This window comes from Electrophorus electricus, chromosome 10 (genome assembly GCF_013358815.1).
Source record: "Electrophorus electricus isolate fEleEle1 chromosome 10, fEleEle1.pri, whole genome shotgun sequence".
Lineage (NCBI taxonomy): Eukaryota > Metazoa > Chordata > Actinopteri > Gymnotiformes > Gymnotidae > Electrophorus > Electrophorus electricus.
In genome coordinates, this window is record NC_049544.1 from 23,920,210 (window position 1) to 23,941,268 (window position 21,059).

General features: G+C 48.7%; 1 protein-coding gene across 9 annotated transcripts in view; it reads left to right on the forward strand.

Moving 5' to 3' along the window:
- Nucleotides 1–194: 194 nt before the first annotated feature.
- The window catches only part of abi1a (abl-interactor 1a), a 32,003-nt gene continuing 11,138 nt past the window's right edge, over nt 195–21,059 (forward strand). For 8 of the 9 annotated variants that reach the window (XM_027017765.2, XM_027017769.2, XM_027017767.2 and 5 more), the window contains exons 1-3: nt 195–391; nt 8,915–9,082; nt 17,695–17,871. In XM_027017765.2, coding sequence (XP_026873566.2) covers nt 275–391; nt 8,915–9,082; nt 17,695–17,871 — 462 coding nt within the window. In that variant the 5' untranslated portion in view covers nt 195–274. Of the gene's footprint in view, nt 392–8,914; nt 9,083–10,556; nt 10,693–17,694; nt 17,872–21,059 lie in introns of those variants that run through there. The other variant, XM_027017772.2, reaches the window with a different exon arrangement.

Genomic DNA, 21,059 nt, shown 5'->3' on the forward strand with positions numbered 1-21,059 from the left:
TAATGAGTGCTAGGGTTGTGGCATGACTTTAAAGCTGGCTAAAACGTTATTGTATTAAATTATGTCTTTGCGTGTTGTCCTGTCCCGTTTTGGACGGGGTGCCGTAAAACTCCATGCCCCGGCGTGCCCTGTCCTCGGCGCTGGGCCGTTGCTCCGCAGCGCCGCCGTGCGTATAGGCGCGGAGGCGCGCCGGGGAGAGGGAGCGCCTCTCCCACCGCCGCGTTTGCGGCGCTCATCATAGGGACGACGACGGAGCGCCGCGCAGGGATGTAAGATGGCAGAGCTGCAAATGTTGTTAGAGGACGAGATCCCCGCCGGCAAAAGAGCCCTGGTGGAGAGCCATCACAACCTCACCAGAGTAGCCGACTACTGCGAGAGCAACTATGTCCAGGTGCGGGCGAAAGTCTGATTATCGCTGGTGTTTTATAAAGAGATACGCGCGTCGCTGTAATTCTGGCCAGCGCTGGCGACTCTTTGTGGTTGGACTAGTGTGGGGAAACGGACAGGAAATACGAGTGTAAAGTCACTCCGAGTTGGTTCGCACCTTCATGTAAGACGCTGTTTTAAGAGAAATTTCGTTTAGTTTAGCCACACGGGATTCGTGCTCATTCATTCGGGTCATTTAAACGGCTTTCCTGTCCGCATTTGCTGGTTTACACAGAGGGTGTGTCTGACAAATCTTTTAGCTGTCGCAATTCTTGGGTGGCTCGGAGGTTTCTCGCAATTGTCCTCTCGCAACGTGAAAGTTTAAGAGTTGTTTACGGTATGCTGGTTGACAGATTGGCCGTCCCGGGCGCGCAGTCGCGGCGGTCAAACTTTTCCTCAACTCGGAGTTAGGTTAGCTCACGAAGCTACTTTGTCTTCCAGTTTGTCTTCGCACCTGAATTAAACCATCTACCAGCATTGCCTGTCTGTCCGCTACTGCACTGTATGTCTGAAGCTGCACTTATGTTGCTGGCAGTGGAGTTAGTATGACTGGCAGTAACATGAGGCTAAAATGTATGATTTTAATAGCAGATTATGATTATGGCTATTGCTGCCCAGTGTTCATGAACATTTCTGATATATACGTTTAGATTGACTTTTGCTCGGAATTTACGACCGGTCTGTCTCGTTGGGTTGCGGAGAGAGCCTCGCGGTTGTGAAATGGTTGACATCTCCTAAGAAGAGTTGGTCCGGCACTAAAACCTTAACTGCTCATTGTATGAAACGCATCAGGAAACGTGACAAACTGTGAACCCTAGCTAAGATCATGCACATCTCCTCCACCGTGCGACCTTGTGAAAATCAGATCTCTCATCGTTCTCCTAGTGCCGTTAACACTTAAACCTCTGGAAGGGAGCTTGGAAAGATGTTAAGTGCAGATTCCTTGAACAGAACTTGCCTGACAGGTAGAACCAGGGCTGCTTCAGATCAGGAGCCTCCTGTGATTTGTCCAAATTTTAAGACGGCAACCTGATCTGCATGACTGACTTTAGTGTAGGTGGCACTCCCTGAGAGAGAGAGAGAGAGAGAGAGAGAGAGAGAGAGACGCACACAAGTCGGCCATAGTTATGTCTGTGTTCATGTTGAAACTTGACATGGTGCGTAGTTTGGCAGTAGGTACCTTGTTTTGCACCCCTCCCCCTCGTCAAAGGTTTTTGCTCCTCACAAACATGCTAACGCACAGGACCATGCATGCTGTTGGCTCGCTTATACCCCCATAGCACGGCAGCAGATGGTGGGAGTTTGTCTGTGTAATGAGTACAGCCACTGCTCCACTTTCTGTTGGTGTGTCTGTATATGTGTGTGTGTGTGTGTGTACACTTGCATGTGTTAGAAGCATGTGCAGGAATGTGGTGGGTGTTTGTCATCTTCAGTCATGATTCCAGTTTCCTGAATTTCTGGTGACTTGATCAGATGTTTCTCTTCTGGCAAGACTGAGACAGAGTGGGGCGTGGTAGGGGGTTTCTGCCTTGGAGCCAATAGCTTAGAGTAATGATTTTTTAAAATTTACATTTGTATTTATTGCATTTCACAGGTTCTCTTATCCTCAGCAGTTTACAAAAGTGCTTTAGTTGTCTATTTAGAAAATTATTCTTCACCTATACAGAATTATTAGGAACAGCGTAAGGCACATCAGGGAGACCAGCGTCCAGGTCACGGCCCGGTCCCCTCGTGCTGGCCCGTCTCTCGTCCAGGTCAAGGCCCGGTACCCTCGTGCTGGCCGGTCTCTCGTCCAGGCTGTTGAATATCGGCTGCTCTGAAGCCATATTTGCATTTTTGACCAGCCTGCTGTGTGATCTTTTGGCAGGAGTAATGGGGAACACGCTGCCTCCCACCCTTGTAGCTGGACTAGATTTTGACAAGGATGCCTTAATGAATATTGTGCCACCTGGCTCACCCCCCCCACGCCCGGCTTGATTAGCAGTTAACCTTGCTGGAGTCTTTTGTCTTTGTTATTGGTGAGATTCTCTACACTTTGACTGCTTGTTTTCCCCCATCAGTCTCCTGAACATGCCCCTTACATCCCAAACACATGTTTGCTCAGTCGCTTAACACTAGCTGAGTGAGGAGTGTTGAAAGCGTTGGACACAGTGGTGCTGGTCTGTTTAGCTGGGTGCAGTCCACCCATACCTATCTCCTCCACCTTTTCTACTGTATTTTCCTCCATGTGTCTTTCTTTTTCCCTCCATACCTCACCCATTTTCACCCCGTTTGGCGCTGGCGTACAGGCTGTTTATAATGTATACAACAGAAGTGTGCTTTCTGCAGTTTAATTAAATGGTTAATTGCAGTTAATCACCAGGTAAAGTGATCGTGACGGGTCTATTAGATGCTATATCCGAGCAGGTCTGACGTGACGAAGCCCCCACACTGCTCAGGTTTACTGAGTCCCCCAGCACCAGCAAGGGTGATTGAAATCTTAACACCATCCCACCCACAGAACAGACTCCCAGCCGCAGATGGCTATGGGGTTCAAAACAGCGGTGCAACAGTGAGGCGACAAACACCACTCAGGAACTCGTTTCACACCTCAAATTTGTTTTTTAAGTCACTATGCAATCTTACATTAATTATAGATTACTTATTCATAAATGTATAATTTATATAATTTTTTAAAACAAAACACAAAAATCTGAGTGATGGAGAAATTCTGAAAAGATATTTGGATGCAGCATGTTTTTTTGTTTGTTTGTTTTTTATAGTAATAAAAAATGTAAAATGTATTATTTAAAAAAAAAATGGACTTTGTTTTGCAGGAACCAGAATTATTATTGATCAGTGAATGTGGACTGAGTGCGGGCCCAGAAGAACTGGGTTAAGAATCTCTGTCAAAAGTCATATATTTATATTTATGTTGCTGGCTATACAACTGGATTGCGCATTGAGGAGTCATCGTAACATGCCTGTGTTTGGTTTTGTGCTGATTTGGCTGTGTTTTTTGTCTCTGCTGTGGGCTTCAGTAGGTGTAGATAAGTCTGGCTTTGGCAGCCATTGGCGTTCTGTCTGCTCCCGATATCCGTTCTGTTTTCACTAAAAGTGCGTTGGTTTGATATGTAATTCACCTCTGCCTCCCTGGTTACCACTGTGCTGGTTTGACTCGCCTTTGTCACGCTGCCTTTTGCTAAAGCTGAGCGTGGTTTCCCCTAGCGCTCTCGAGGGCACGCGTGTTTCAGCGCGTCCCTTCCGCGTGCGCAGCCAGCATGACCGCGTTTATCCGCCACATTTGTTTGCTGAGGAACCTCCAAGACAACAGAGTCGACGCGCCCTTCCCAGACGGTGCGGCTCCCGTCCAGCTGGCCAGCTCACTGGACCCAGTGCTGCCTCCGTGTGCAAACGGAAATCAGCAGGGCGCGACGACCTTTGGCTGACCTTGGTCCGGAGGCGCGTGTTTGCACAGTTCTCGTCAGTGCCTAGATTTCACCAGAGGCCCCTGTTCCTTTCTTTTCTCTCAGCCGTGTGTTTAAGTAGCAAGAAATCCCACGTTTCACTTTCTGTCAAGGATGGGTCCTCGTCACTGAGTGGTACACAAAGGAATCCTGGGTATACCAGGCCCCGTAGGCGCAGGAGCAGGACTGAGAGCGTCCTCCCTCAGAAACACACAAACAGCTGGGCCTCCTCACCTGTCCACATTCTGCTAGCTCCTCCTTCAAGATGGTTCCTTCCTGCCATTAGCCACGTTAATCTCACCTCCCAAAGTGGCCATTTGAGATCAGACAATAATTACAGCCCACTTCCTCTGCCCAGACGTTTCAGCTGCTTGCCACACACACACACACACACACACACACACACACACACACACACACACACACACACACACACAGGCAGTGTGCTCCAGAAGGAGATCAAGGCAAATGCTGATTCATAGCTTAAACTTCCCTATCACTGCCCAGAATGTCCCTGAACACACGAGCATGTGACTCGATCATGGGTCAATCCCCCCCCCCCCCCACCCCACCCCCCGGGTACTGGCCTGTGTCCTCAAGACTTCTGTAATGTTAACTTGAACACATTCCATGTGTTTCCTGCTCCTTAATTTCCTGGAGAGCATGTTATCCCCCCACCACCCAGATGTGATGTCATTGCCAAACAGTAATGAGTCCTGTTTGGCCGTCAGCACTAGAGAAAGGCCACTCCACTCCACTCCACTCCACTCCCTCTCCTGTGGGTCTAGCCCTGTAAAGTCATTAGAAACACTACTGCAACTGCTGGCTTCAGGAAGGGTGTTAAAGAAAGACACACCACCATGTGCGGTGTTCACGCTCTGCCTCTCTCCAGCCTCTGTGTCCAGTTATTGGTTGGAGAGGCTTGGGCGGTGGGGTGGTGTTCTCACTGATCTTCTCACTCTCTAGGAAGGAAGCCTGCCCTTTTCCTTCCTGCCCACACTGTGTACCCTGGATCTGCCAAACCCACCCCATCTCTCTCCCTTTACGCAACACTTTACCATTGGCTAGCACTGATCTAGCTAGCACTCAGGGCTGCGGTAGCGTAATGCTATCCCACTGTTGCTGCTACATGTTCTATTTATTATTAGCAATATCAACATTTTTAGTTACAGTTATCATTTGAAGTCAGTGCAGGAGCAATAAAAGATCACGTCCTCTCTTCTCCGGGCTTACTGTGTCAGAGGGGTGCTGTTGGCACTCTGCCATTGCTTAAAACCTCTCTACGCTCGACTTTCCCTTTAGAATTGTAGCTCATCCAAGTCTTGGCAGCTGGATCTGCCATTTCAATTTGGAATATGCAGACAATGTCAGCCAAAATGACTGTTTTCATAGTCATATCTAAAACATCAGAGTGTCCTGTAGTCTCCCGTGCTTATAAAAAAAAGGCACAAGATGTCACGTTCAAGTTAGGGAAACAAGATTTAATGGAGATTACAGCCAGGTGTTGATCATTACACATGGGGGTGGATGTGAAAGCAAATGATTGGTTGGCGAGTCAGTGTGGCCCTGCTCCCACTTCCTGTCTTCCTGCTTCAGGGATGTGTGCCTTGGACTTGGTCATTGTGGGGGAGATGAGAGATTTATTGCCAGGGAATGTCTACCGATGTTGTCTAACAGCCTCTGACTGTCCCCTCCTCTCTCTTCCCATTCTTTCCCACTTTCCTTCTCTTGCTCCTTGGAAACTTTCTCCCTTGTCTTGAAGCAAATGTCGATTAGGAGAAGTAAAGAAACATTACTAGGCGACAGTCCTCAGTTTGGCTGCAGGTGGTTTAGTTTAGTGAGAAACCCTGATTTACTGACGTACCCCCATGCTGGCGCGGTTTGCATGGTGTTTTGCTTTCGTCTCCTGCTGTGGCACCGTGATTGTTGACTCAGGACACGCTGTAGTACCATAAGACCCGATCACAACAAACGCAGGGCGTGTATTCTCTGATCGCAATCACTCTAGGCTCCGTAACTGTCCCCAGACTCATTTGAAGTCTGCATTACTTGAGCACAAACAGTGGTAGGGGGCAGGGGTAGCTCAGTGGTTAAGGTACTTGAGTTGTAATCAGAAGGTTGTCAGTTAAAGTCCCACAACTGCCAAGTTGCTGTTGGGGCCCCTGAGCAAGACCCTTAACCCTCAATTGCTCAAATTGTATTCAGTCATAATTGTAAGTCTCTTTGGATAAAAGTGTCAGCTTTTGCCGTAAATGTAAGTCCATTATGTCCCGGCCACCTCACTGATCAATACCCACTGTCATTCCTCTGGCCGGAAGCGTTGTTCTCGGCAGAGCAGATTAGGAAGCTCTCTATTGTCTCGACTGCGAGGCGGACACAGCTGGCCTGGGTACGAGACGATGGGGCTGAAGCAGGGCTGAAAGCCGTAATTCAGTTAGGGGGCAACCGCACGCTGAAGTTACAACACAATGAAGTTACACCATACTGGTCTAGAGGGAAAATACACAGTGGGGCCTGCTTTCAGCAACCAACAGCAAACTTCCTACTTTTTTTGCCTTTGTTGTGTATGTGGGTGTAGGTTTGGATTTTATGATTTTATGGAATTGTAAAAGTATTGTAACATATTTATTATTATACAATTATTGTAATCAAAATAATGTGCACATGTGCGTGTGCCTTGGGGACAGGGTCAGAATTAAACACCAGCAAAACACCAGGATTAAACATCAGAGTCATGAGTAGATGGCTTTTGTTTTGGTGTTGTGCTCTAGAGGGATCGGGATCGTCCCTGGAATCCTGTAGCACATCTGTTAATTTTACTTCTTCAGAAATGTAAGGGCTCCGTGCACTCTGGGTCACGGTGTCCTTGTATAACCCCCAGCTGTTGAACACAGTACTGATTGTGGTGAGGGGTATGGGGTGGTGACGTCAACTCTCAAACTTTGCGTCATTTTTTAAAAATGGTTAAATCTGCAAATTTGTGTCATGTGAATTCTTAAGTCTTATTTGTTCAGGTGGCAAAAAAGAAGGCTTGGTATGTGGGCTGGATTACTGAGCAGGTCAGTGGGGCCCTGGACCTCAAAGTCTAAGGCCACACCACTGCAGGTGTAGGAATTCGAGCCCTAGATCATATGTCATATGTCTTCAGGCCACTCAGTCACAGCAAAGTAAAGGACCACAAGTTTTCCTTTTGCAAATCTAACATTAACAGCTACCTTCCTCCACAAGCAACTAAGCCCAATCGCTCCGGCTTGGAATTCCAGTTCCTTTTGAAGTCGTCGGACCTATCTAATCAGAAGCCATTGATATCTGTGATCGCAGCCTTATTTATATTCCAGAGGGTGGTTAACCACAGTTAGATGAAGGCTTTCCATTCTGAGGAACCAAGAGAACACCACCTTCTGCAGTGAGACAGGGGGAGAGTTGTAGCTTTTGGCCTCGGTTTGGTTTCGGAGCAGTTCGGAATGCCTCGACTGGAATGCCAGTTTGGAATAAATCGCTTTTATGAGATGTAAAATGTGATATAGTCTGTTAGCTTTTGTCACAGATTGTGGCGTCATGGTTACATTGCCAGTTCTCCCGTCGGCTTGTGTGCTTTCTTGAGTTATTCCTGACATTGGTAATCTTGTTTGTTTAGGTCTTATTCGTTTCCGACAGTCGTGGAAACAGAGTTCAGCTTGGCGAAGGATCTTGCTGACGAACACACGGACTTGTACAGAGTTCAAAAAGTGACGAATACCGATTCTGCCAGTTGCATGCCTCAAATACAAGTCCAACAAGCGCGATGCATTCTGGGACGAGTTTGATGATGCAATTAAGTGCAATGATAACTCTTTAACTTGGCTTTATGTTTTTAGCCAACTTAGCAATGAGGCACACATCTGCATTTAAAAACAGAATGTTCACACTGGTAATGTTAACTTTGAACCGTAACATTATAGCGGCACCATTAACCGTAACTCGCTCACGGGTATGCGGATCGGCTTTCACTCCTCAGTAGAGGCGATGGTCATAATGGCATGTCCAGTCTGGTCAGTAATGACTAATGTTACCAGAACATTACCCCAGAAGAACGCAGACCTGCACGTGTTGAGTCTTATTATATACACTTGTGAAGTGATGCCTGGTTTCAAATTTAAAGATGACTATCAAGGAAATCGCATAAGCGCAAGGATACAGGGGATATCCGATTACCGAATATCTTGTAAAAACTTTAATAACACTGACCTTGATCTAATTATTTATAATAATCCCCTTATTAATGTCATACATGTACTGATTCATTCCCAAACACACCTACATACATACTATCTCTAAAATACAGATTTACTGAGCAGATTTATTAAATGATTTTAACTAAGTTTGGCAATTCACGGTGATGACGCTATAGTTCTGTTTATTTATTTTGATTTATTAAGTTAACAATTCACATTCACGCTCCGCATCGGCCGACAGAAAATACTGTTATTGGTACACCTACTACTGACTATAAGTCTGTGATGATTATTTTTAATTCAGTTACTAATATACCTGCATTAGTTTCTTTCAAACATCAGTTTAAAATCTTACTAAACAATAGCTTGTTGAGCAAAAGTAAAAGGTTTATAAAACCTAATTAGAATAACATTATTAACATTATCTTAATTTTTTCAACTTTTGTTTAATGAGTAAAAAAAAAAAAAGAATTTTCAATTCAGTGTTCAGACGTTAAGTTTTTTTTTTGTTTTGTTTTGTTTTTGGCATGCTATTGTTTCAGTATCAAGATACTGAGGCAAGTATCGTATCAAAGTCACAGTGTTGGTATCGTGACACTAGCAGTCATTCCAGTGCCGGAATGTGCGTTTGTGGTCGGCGTGAAGGTGTGGGGCTCCTCCGTGGGTCCCTGCAGGCGCAGAGACGTCTCCCCTCCCTCAAACTGGGCTGCTTTTGCTAACGTTGGCGGCCGAGCTGGGTCTTGCACAGGCAGCTGGGATGTCAAGCACAGATTTAATAGTCCTGTACGCATTTGGACTAAGACGTCTGCTCTTGTACTTGGTTTTCAGGCGCAGGACAAGAGGAAGGCATTGGAGGAGACTAAAGCGTACACCACCCAGTCTCTGGCCAGCGTGGCCTACCAGATCAACGCCTTGGCCAACAATGTTCTCCAGCTGCTGGATATCCAGGCGTCACAACTGCGCAGGATGGAGTCCTCCATAAACCATATATCACAGGTCAAGCTCGCATGTGTCACATTCTCACTTATTTTGCTGTCTTTGTCTGATCCACACAATCTCTCAGTGCTTCTTCTTCCAGTTTGGGAACATGCAATGGAATGTCTGTTTGTCTTTCTCTGAATGTCTGTTTGTCTTTCTCTGAATGCGGTCTTGTGTGAGTGACTGTATTCTTCATCAAGTCACTTTTATCCTTTTGCCTTAGATTCAGTAAACAGTGTGTCTCAGACACTTGTCTCTCTCTCTCTCTCTCTCTCTCTCTCTCTCTCTCTCTCTCTCTCTCTCTCTCTCTCTCTCTCTCTCTCTCTCCCCCTCTCTCACACACTGTTTGTCTGTCTATAAAAGGAAAATCCATGGTCATTCCCACTTCAAGCCTGAGCTCTTGGGGAAACTACCAGTACACTCTTATGGGTAATTTCATTCTGCTAGTTTTGCTTCTCATGCAGTTACAGAGATGTTTGGTGAATCAGCCAGACCCGACTAAGATCTCACTCAGGCGTCATTTTAATGACCAGGACTGGGTTTCCCAAATGCAGAGTAAAGCAAAGATCTTCTTGAAATGGTAGCGTGCGTGTTTTTGTCTGCTGAGCTCCATCACTATGACAAAATGGTACCCAATACTGTTTGCTATTTAACTGATGGTCTCCACAATATCTACTAAGGCTTTTACTCATGATCTAAAAAATCTTTGGTTTTCTCTCTGGGCGGGAAATGGTTTAGACTTAAAGGTTTAAACGTGTTCATCAGACAATAACATGAAATATCTTATTTGAAAGTCAGAATTGACATTTTCCCATCTTGTGCCAGTCTTTTATCATCGTTTTATTCTGTCTGAGTGCCAAACGTGCAGGTGGTGCGTTTCTCTGACTAGAGTCAAGACGGGCGGCTCGGCCCCCGTCTCCACGGTGATGTCGTTGAGCAGTCCAGTCATTGGCAGAGGGCCTGAGACCGAGCCCTCAGGAGCCAATCACAGGGTGCTGATTTTCATTCATTAATGTGTAAAAGGGTTGCTCGAGTATGGGACCAACACACGGTTGGAAACAGATCTGCCCTGTGTCTGTGTGTCTGTGTGTGTGTGTGTGTGTGTGTGTGTGTGTAAACATACGTGTGTGCATTTGAGGAAGTTCTCTCTGAATGAATGTAATGTAATGTGTAACAGAGACTCAGAAGGTCAACACAGAGCTTAAAAAAAAAACGCATTTGTGCTCTGTCTTTCATGTGCGCACACACATGCAAACACACAGTCTGTGTTGGGGGTATCCATAGTGATCACCGCTAAAGATAGCTGTGGGGATAACAGAACACCACACGACAGGGGAGGGTGACGTAGACCCATGCTGGCTCGGAGCCCTCCAGTGGGGGGAATCTTCGCTGTACGTCACCGTGTGGTGTAACTGCAGTTCTAGTCGCTACACCTCCTTAAAACCGTCTGAGGGGCTGGGACTGGGCGTTTTCAGAGAACTGGCGGCTCACAGGCTTTGGGAGTTCTATGGCGCGAGTGACTCAAGCCTTCTTTCTGCTGTGATGCGCTCTCTCTCTCTCATCCTGGGATGGCTCCTGGCAGTGTCTTCTAGTCCCACGCACAGTCAGAAGGGGAAGGTTCATTAATGGTGTGTGTGTCCATGCTTAGTGGGAGACTGAGGAGCTGCTACTGAATTTTGTGTGTGTGTGTGCGTGTACACGTGTGTTTGAAGAAGCTGACTGATTTAGACTGGACAGACACTGCTTTGTCTCACCAGCTGCTCACTGTAAAAGGAGGGAGAATTCCCTTTTTTTTCTTCCTTGTTTTGTGTTCTGATCGTGTGCGTGCGTGTGTGTGATTAGATTACTTTGTCTCTGCCTCCGTGCTTGCGTGCGAGCCTGAGCATGCATCAGGCAGCAGACCCCTGCTAGCGCCTCTCCGGTTTTGAATCAGAGAACCGTTTCCTCGGTGAGAGCGGATTCCCCACGCCATGCGCTCAGCCCCCGTAACACGTGGGCGGTGCCGGCTGAGGACGGACCCTGGCTAGGAGCTCCTCATCTCACCCTCCTCCAGCTCCTTTAATGAAGGGAGGCTACAGTAGCCGTTCGCCTGGCGCTCTCCGAGTTGGCCGGCACGCACAGCTAACGAGTCTGTAGTGTCTGCCGTGCTGCTGTTCTCCGAGAATCTGGTCAGGAGGAACAGGATACAGATTATATATCCTTTCCCCAGGGAGGGGTGTGGAGCAAAACGGTCACCTGTTGATTGCTCATGATGGTGTCTAAATGGCACAGATCTCACACACACACACACACACACACACACACACACACACACACACAGACACAGACACACACAGACACACATATATTCTCCCTCCTGATGTACTGTGGGAAGATGAGTTTCTCCCAAACAGGAAGAGTTTCTCTGGAGCGCAGGCAGAACCTCAGCATGAGGGGTGTTTCTGTCGCTCCCTGACACAGGCGCTGACCCGCTCAGTGGCGCCCTGGCCTGCTGATCCCATACATCCTGACCTCCTCAGGGCTCCCCCGGATAGAGGGGGCTTTGCTCTCGTAGCGAACGGGACTCCTTGGGTGCTGTGGAAGCACAGATACTCTCATTTTTGCTCGCTTGGCGTTCTAGCTGAGGCCGACGTTTATTGGATGTTTACTTGGCAGACGAGAAGAGGGAAAGAAAGATTGCACTGTAGATTTTTCCTGGCTTATTTAAACATCCCTCCCAGCGTTCCAGGCTGTATTAATGAGCTCACCCAGACACCACAGGATGGAGTTTGTGAGCGTGTACTGCACAGTGAGTCAGCAGGGTTGTAGCAGCAGGGGGTGATGGTCTTAGCCAATCACTAAGCGGTTAGTATCTGTGCCATTGTTCGGTGAGGTCTCCCAGTGTCGATGTGTTGATTGGTTGATGGATTGAGTGACTAGGCCTCACTGTTTGTTGTTGGGACAGTTTTTTTTTGTTTTTTTTAATAGCAGAGCTCTCTCTCTCGCTCTGCTTCTCTCTCTCTCTCTCTGCTTCTCTCTGCTTCTCTGGGTCACTATCCCCTTGCCCCAGCTGTCTAATTTCTGTCATTACCACTCCGTTTTCCCAAACACTCCCTGGCCTCAGCCTGCTGTTTCTGTATCTAGTTTTTAGCTCCATGCCTGCGAACTGTAACGGGATCTGTTCTTATCCTGTCGCCCAGACTGCCCATCGCCCTCCTCAGCTCTCAGAACATCATCGCGCTGACTTCCGTCATCCGTCATCCGGTTCTCATGTCCGTGCAGATCGCCAAGGAAAAGCCGCTTTCTGCCGGTCCCCGCGTGTGCAATCTGCCAGAAATGGAGCACCCAGACCAGTGCCCGTGCCTGCCAGTCTGGTCAGGGGGCGTGCTGGCGGAGAACTGCTCTGATGTAGGATCAGCCGCAGAGAAGCCAGACGCCGGTCAGTCGCAGGCCGGACGCAGAAGCTGCTGTTGTGTCTCTGAAGGACCTGCCCCTGCTGTCTTGCTTGACATGGGGTCAAAGGGCATGGCTGGGAGGTAGCCACACACGCACGCACACACACACACACACACACACACGGCCATAGATAGGAGCTGCTTGGTTTATGCTTTTGTTTGGTTGACGTGTGAAAATGTCACCAGACTGAAATGTGCCTTCCAAAACCGTCCTTACCATTTGCGGGGTTTTTTTATATATGCACCGATTTCCTTTTCTTCCAGCCAATCAGACGACTCTTGCGGCGTAACGAGGCCTGACTTATTCACCTTCTGTGTTTCTGCTGTCAGCAGTTCCCTGGTCCAAGCAGTAGAACAGCGTGAAGGTGTACACCTGTTAAATTCATTCACGGTTAGCAGTGGTGGTGTGTGGCATGCATCGCTACCGCACGTTCTCAAGGCTCTGAAGTAGTGTGCAGCGCTCCAGCTGGTCGCTGTGGTTATTTTTGGACAGACTGTTGTTTTTGTTCACATCGTGCTCGATAAATGGTGGGAGTGTTTGTCAGGTTTTTGGGCGATTGCGCGGGGTGTGTTTGCACGGCGTGTTGGCGCTCCCAGCACTGGAGGAAGTGGTTTTAGCTTGGCCCAGAACCCTAGCTGCACTTTTCAGAATAACCTCATAATCATGTGTGGGTTTCGGCTCTATTATTAAATGTGTGTGTGTGTGTGTGTGTGTGAACATGCGAGAACATGCTTTGATCACGCTGATGGGTCTTGCCCCACTATTACACAATCCCCAGTCTAAAGATATGCGTGCTGTGTGTGTGTTTTGTGCATAGTTGGCATTTCTGCAGATGCCAAGCCCCAGAGCAGCCGGCTAAACTGCTGACGCCACGCTTCTCCTGCTGGAGGCCGGAGTGAAAGTGGCTTGTCGAATCCAGTCTAATTCTCTCTAACGATACATTCATTGTATGTTTGCTCTGCGAGTTCTCTCTCTCTCTCCTCCCTAGTCTTCCTTCTCCTTCTGTTTCTGCCTCCTCTCTGCTCTCCCGCGTTTCGTCCGTTCTCTGGCTGATGCACACGGTCAGAGGCTTGCAGGCGTCTCCACAGAACTGCCCTCCTGCCGTCTTCGTGTGCAGAGGGGTTGCGGAAGGTCTGTGCAGCGTTCCGGTTGTGTGCACCGAGAACAGCGGGCAGTGAATCGGGGCTGGGAGGGACTGGGGCGCCCTCCGGGAGACCCCTCGCCCACCTCACCCCTTCAGGATCTCACGATACGGCCCTCGCTCATCAGATCAACCTCGAAAGAACCCAGCGGTCGGAACGCGTTCCGTGAAAACGGCGGCAGGCAACGCGCCGACGGCTCCTTTTCTTTGTGGTTCTTTGCTTTTTGGCCTCGTAGTTCAGCCGTATTGGCCGCGTTCGCTCTAAGTAACAGCCTAAACTCTGTGACGCCTCCTCCCTCCTCCCTGAACCAGGAGAGCTCTTCACTCTCGTTGTTAGGTGTTGATGAACGGCTGTGACGTGTGAGCTGGACCTGAGGGCGGTATCTCCCTTCTACACACTCACAACCTGACCTCCTGTTTGTAAATCACAATCCTGATGGGCAGTGGCTTTAAATCTGTGCTCGGAGCCTGTCCGAAACACCCAGTTCTAGGCTCCTCCTGTGCTGAAGGGCACCAGGTCATCACTCTACACTCTGATTCAGCCACTTTATTATCGTAACTGGTTATTAACCCTTTGGTGACTTGAATCGTCTCGGTGTGGCGAAGACGCTGAATCTCTCTCCAGGTTTCAGCTTTGTTGGGTCTCAGGGTTCTAGATTTCCCCTGGTGCCTTTGGCTGGATGAAAGACCTGTAAATTAGCTTTCTGAAAATATTGCAAGTGTATTAGGAATTTGATCAAAGTTGAATAGATGTAGATGTACAAGCCCGTTGTGCTCAGTTCGGTGTTCTGAGCACTTGTTCTAAGAACGTCAGTGCATGCACACAGCAACATTTTGTTGGAAGGAAATTTTTTTTGACACAGTAAGAATGAGTCAGGAACACATCTGCAGAAAATACAAACTCCGTTTTTCCAGAAATAACCTCAGACCCCAGATTGGGGGGGGGGGGGGGGGGGGGTTGTTGCGCTGGTCTGAGAACAGGCTGGTGGCAGCCCAGGCTGTGAGCACATTTCTCCAGCCAAAGAACTGTACACCCACACACGTGGAACAGAGGAACATTGAGTAGGGTGCTGAGCCTTACCTCGGCCCTGCTGTTTACCCTGCCGTGCGTGTAAAACAGGGCGGGACAGCAGTTCCCAGAAATGAATGTGTGGAAAGCATGAGTAAGCCACACAGGACTTAGACCTGCATAGTATCATGGGAATTTTAGTTTGGGCTAGGCCCGTGTAGCTGAGATCAGCCCTCGTCATCTAGCGGTGTGGGTATGGGTGTGCGCGCACGCGTGCACGGCTGCGGTTGTGGGTGCTTTGAGTGTTTCTTTTTTGTTAAACACAGGAAGGAGATGAAAATACCTCCTTCTGATATTGTGGCCCTTCATTTCCCTCTGTTTACCCCGATAATGAGAACTATTGCCCCTCACCAAACACACGCCATCTCTCTGTGCTCCAGCACCCTCTATATCCCCCCCCGCACCATCATAAATACCTTGCCTGCACTCCAACACTGGCTTTTGTGTGTGTGTGTGTGTGAGAGCTTCACCTGCCCACAACTGCCCCCCCGCCCCAGGTGGGCTGAGGGCGGAGGTCCTGAGATGCTCAGCTGGCCCCCGGGTGAGGCGGGGCCGTCCCTGGAGAGCGTGCGCAAACCCTCGTTATTCGCTGAGCCACCTGGCTCTGTCACGCTGGCGCACGGCCAGTTCACTTGCGAGCGTTTTGTGCGCTCCGCTGGACAGGAACACAGGCTTCAGCGTCATAACTGTTCTGTTTCCTGCTGGGTGGGAGTACATGTGGGTAACGTGGTCCCTCTGGTCTGCCCAGCTTGAGAACAGATGGGGCCTTCACTCACACAATCATTCAGTCCCCTGATTGCCAGGGCTGCTGCTGCTGCTGTTGTTGTTGTTGTTGTTGACTATAGTAGGTGTCCACCATATGAAACAATCTTACAACACAGTTCTATGCATCTGCTCAGCAAATACAGTAGAAATGTTGACAGGATCTCTGCAGCATCCACTGCCTTTAGTCTCCGCTCTGTACGCTCTGCTCAGCCTCGCTGTGTGTGTGTGTGTGTGTGCGTTGTTGGTATAAATCCATTCATTTGTTACTTCATCGTCATTTATTTAAAAGCGGATCCTATTTTGTCTTGCAGGGTATTTTTGATTTTGAAAGCAGGAAGTGTAGGGTAGTGTCAAAAATTTGCAGGTGTGGTTGTACTGTAATTCTCTGCTGGGATTCTAGAGGGTTTCTTTCAGACCTCACACACACACACACACACAGCCACTTACTCCACTTCTCAGAGGAATGAATGGAATCCTGTACTGGCTGTGGCGTGTGCTGTTTTTTCATTGGCGGCGGAGGCTAGGCTAACACGCCCTCAGATGCCTGCGCCGTGGTAACAGGCAGCCCGGCCACATGCACTGGGGGGGTGCAGCTCACCCAGCAGAGTTGGTGTTGGTGGTGGTGATGGAGGAAGTGTAGCTCACTGGCCATGGTCGGGTGAACGTAGACGGAGCTGGAACTGGTTTGGGGCGAGGTGGAGGCGACCTTAACTTCCTCCTGTTGGTGTGGATTATGGTATCAGTGTGTAGTTTGAACTCTGAGTCTAGGTGTGGCATAGAAGTCTTGGTGCACTTATTTAATGTATTTCAACTATATTCCCATAGTATAGCACAGAAGAGGCTTGATTTACAGGTTACACTGGTCATTACACAAAGTGCAGATAACTTGTAGGGGGTTTGCATCCTGTGTATGGTGTGGTAACAGTGAACTGGACCCTAACAGCTGCATTTATACAGAACTGTCAGTGATGATCCTTTACAATGACACAATGACACAATGATACAGTTCAGCCCCTAGTCACTGTGCAATAGAAACGACACTTGCTCCGTGCAGCTGCACGATTGCCGTTCAGCAGTGATGGAGTGGTTACTTTGGCCGGTAGTTGGCACGGCCAATACGTGTATTCAGACATGGCATGGAAACGTGAACTCAGAATTTCTGTCTCTGGTAGTTTGAGGCCAGTGTGTTGTAGTTGGAGTTACGTGGGCAGCTTGACCAGACTCTAAACTGGCTTGTGCTCAAAAAGTAGCAATTCTACCTCCTAGCGCAAAAAAAATTAGTTTTTTGAAACAAAAGATTTAAAAGTTTGACTTTGAGTGAAAAGGTGATTTGTATAAAACATATATGAAATAATAATACAATTTTTTTTGACACTTTGTATTGTATGGTTACACCTTTTAATCTTTTCTCATGAACCCTTCATGGCACACAATAAAATAGATCTGACATGTTCTAATGTGAAGCACTCATATGAGGTCCTCTGTCGTATTGTGAAGCACCTTCCTCTCACCAGAGTGAAGTGAAGGTCTGCCTCTGCTCTGCCTCTGCTCTGCCTCTCTCAGGGGCCCGTGCTATCATTGGGTTTATAATATGGTGTCATTTGATTTTGTTTGTGTGTGTATGCGGTGCATAAAGGGATTTAAGGGACTGACGATGAGAGTCAAGATTAATTCTGCTTGATGGGTGTAGCTGGCCCATAATCCAAAATCATAATTGTATTTTAAGGCCCTGTCATGGCCTGAATTACCATGCCTTTGGCTGTTGTATCATTCTCTGTGTCTGTCTCTCTGTCTGTCTGCCGGTCTCTCGCTCTGTCTCTCTCTCTGTTTCTCTCTCTGTCTGTCTGCCGGTCTCTCGCTCTGTCTCTCTCTCTGTTTCTCTCTCTGTCTGTCTGCCGGTCTCTCGCTCTGTCTCTCTCTCTGTTTCTCTCTCTGTCTGTCTGCCGGTCTCTCGCTCTGTCGCTCTCTCTGTTTCTCTCTCTGTCTGTCTGCCGGTCTCTCGCTCTGTCTCTCGCTCTGTTTCTCTCTCTGTCTGTCTGCTGGTCTCTCGCTCTGTCTGTCTCTCTGTCGGTCTGCTGCTCTCTCTGTCTGTCTGCCGGTCTCTGTCTGTCTGCCGGTCTCTCTCTCTGTCTGTCTGCCTGTCTCTTCCTCCCCCATTCACTGTCATAATGATGTTTTTGTTTGTTGTTGTTTATTTGTTTTGTTTGTTTGTTTTAATAGACAGTGGACATTCACAAAGAGAAAGTTGCCCGGCGAGAGATTGGAATTCTGACCACGAACAAGAACACATCGAGGACCCATAAGATCATTGCCCCAGCCAACATGGAGAGGCCCGTGAGATACATCAGAAAACCCATCGACTACAACGTGCTGGATGACGTGGGCCACGGGTTGAAGGTATTGCGCCCCCTGCTGGTGTCTGGGTCTGCGTGCTAGTGATTTCGTGGTGCTTCATTAGTTGAGACTGCTCCAGACTCACACTGGAGGGGTTTGGACACACTGTGTGCGTTCTATTTTTATAGCACTACTCTCGGACTCCCGGGGGGTTGGGTGGGTTGGATGCTTTTAAGGAACACTTTGTAGTACGATTCTTTCTCGATTGTCCACTCATTTTGTGAGAGAAGCCACTCTGCCTCTTTGAACACTCCACCTATCTGGTCTTTTTTTAAGACTAAAACTAACTTTTTAAGATTAAAACATCCCGTTTGGGAACCCCCCCTCCATTCTCCTCCTTATGTGCTCTACGAGCAGATTAAAGTTCACTTTTCCCCCTGTCAGTAGCTATCCTCCCCCCTCACAGCCCAGAGAGCCTTTTTGGAGGCTTTTCCGAACCCACTGTCACACTGGAGCACCTCCTGTAAAACACATCCTGAAGAGAAATGTTTCCCCCAGGGTGTGAGAACTTTACATTTTGTGGGCTGTAGACACACACCTGATGTTCCCACGCGTTACTACTATGACTCTGATCCAGGGTGTGTGTGTGTGTGTGTGTGTGTGTGTGTGTGTGTGTGTGTGTGTGTGTGTGTGTGTGTGTGTGTGTGTGTGTGTGTGTGTGTGTGTGTGTGTGTGTGTGTGTGTGTTCAGTACAGTACTTTTGCCACAGTTGGATATTCTACCCGTTTTATTATTCATATGTAAATTGAATCTGGAATAAAATGTTTTGTTCCCTCCATAATCGTATTTCTCTACATACAAAAATAATTTGGGAACAACTGACCTAGAATGTGATGATGTTGATGTGCAGCATTTTGAAATGGCGGTTTTAACTCCAGAGTTCCTTATTTCAAGGACGCCGTGTGTCGTGCTGCCCCATAACGCACTGCAGCAAGAGTTCCTTCAGTGCTAGAATACCCCCCCCCCACCCCCCGATCGGCTGATTGCTGCCGGTTTGTTTGAATCTGATTGGCCAGTGTTTGAATCTGATTGGCCAGTGTTTGAATCTGATTGGCCAGTGTTTGCTGTGCCACTGCTATAAATGAGAGGTGAGAACAAGGAAGACACCAGCACATAAACAGCAGTGTGTGAGTGGCGGACCTCGCGCAGGACAGTTACCCCGCCGTGAACCTCCGAGAGCCGTTCGGTTTGACCGTTGTCTGTCTGCGTCTATCCGCCCTGCACTTGGGAGCAGCTGGGAACGCCGTGGTGCCTCGTCACGCAAGGAAGACACCAGTGTCCCCACAAGGTGAATCGGGGTTGCTTGCAGAAGCCAGACTGTGATTTAGGAGGCGCTGTCAGATGCGGATTGTGAAGATATGAGCCACCTCACCACCGTGGAGTTCTGCTGCCTGTTGAAACACATTGTGAACTCTTTTGAGCTCGCTCTCACTCACTCGCACTCTCAGCTCCTGTCTCACACACGCACGCGCGTGCGCACACACTCCCCGCCTCCCTGTTGGACGCGCACTGGGAGGGGTCTGGGCGTGTGGGGCAGCTCTCCCCTCAGGTAGGGGTCTTTTCCGGCCGCGTTTGCGGGCTCTGCCCCTCCCCCTCCGGCCTGCCGTGCCGCGCCCGCTGTGGGAAGTCTGAGTCCTCAGCCCAGGGGGGGTGTGGAGAAGCCTCCATCCTGATCGCCGCCGCAGCCTGAGTTCCAGCTTCGTCTATGGCTTCAGAATCCCAGACAAGTCGTCACTTGCTTCCTGTTGTTTTAAATTAATCAATCACGTTATCCTCGTCCTGTGTTGTTGCATAGTTGAGGCAGCATATTATATTCTCCTCTTTTTAGTTATAATAATGTTTCTTTTAAACATAATTTGGCCCCAAATCCCCTACCTTGCCAGAGTTTTAGCGTATAGTTTCCAGTGCATATGGTTTACTCCAGTCGGAACAGAGCGCCACACACTCTCATCGTGGGTCTTTGCAGCGACGCCTCTGCTGTAGAGAAGAGCTTCTGCCAGCCAGGCTTTCCATCCTGTTTTCAGGACACCTGAGACAGCGACCTGGTCCGCTGGCCTATTTAGTCTGTGCCAGACTGGGAGTCTCTTAGCCAATCCGCTCTCAAACGCGTATGAAAGACCCGTCTAAGAACGCCTGCGGCCCGCGGATGTGCATTGTTGGGTCCCCCTCTGTCTTCCGTGTGCTGGTGGAATGCTGTAGTCCTTGGGCTGACCTCGGACCCGTGCAGGGATCCTCAGCCAGAGAGACGGTCCCTCTCACTCTGTGACCGTTTGGAGCGCCGATGTTGTGAGAACAGCTCGGTAGTGGTTCCGCTCCCGTTTGAGCGGGTTAGCGCACCGTGGTTTCTGGTCCGGTTCCCGCCGTGAGGTGACCGTTGCGGACCCAGCACACAAGTCTGGGCTCGTCGCTCTGGACGTCAGTCACCACACGAACAGCCCACGAACCAGCAGGGTTTCAGGTTACCTGAGAGTTACAGCCAACTGTTAACAGATTGAATGTCGAGTGTGTTCCGAGGATGTGGTAGGTGGATCGCTATGGAATGTTGGAAGAATTTGGAATGCTGGAAGAATGCAAGTTATGAATCCCATGTGGTGTCGCGGCAGCCCGTGACATTTCAGTGGATAGGTGGTGATTGATTTAGTTTCCAAAGCCAGGCCCTTGGAAATACCTCCCTCCCCCCACAAATACTGGTTGTGAAAGTTTCTGCAAAGCAGGACAGCAGATTTGGGACTATAAAGACCTTCTTTGCCTCAGGGTTTAAGGTGATGCGTGCGTGTGTGTTCGTGTGTGTTTATGCGTGCCTTTTTTGTTTGTGTGTGTGTGCATGCGACTGTGTTGTGCGCGTGCATGTCATAAGTGTATCTTTTGCTTTGTCTACTTAGTCTTCTGGTTTGCAGGTTTCTCTTTACACTACAAACTGTATGGAGTCCCGAACCTTCGCACATCACGGGGGAACTCGTGCACTTTGTAGACAGACGCACAGTGCTAACCACCTCCTCCTAGCAGCTCCCAGCATGCAGTGCAAGACATGAAAACATGGTTTGGTATTTGATTCCCAATTTTGAAAGCATAGTCCTAATGAGGACTTCAGTCATACCACTGCCGATGTAAAGTCAGTGGTGGACAGACGGACAGGGAGACACTTGATTGGTGTGATGAATCTCACATCTCAGCAGCATGTCCTACTGTGG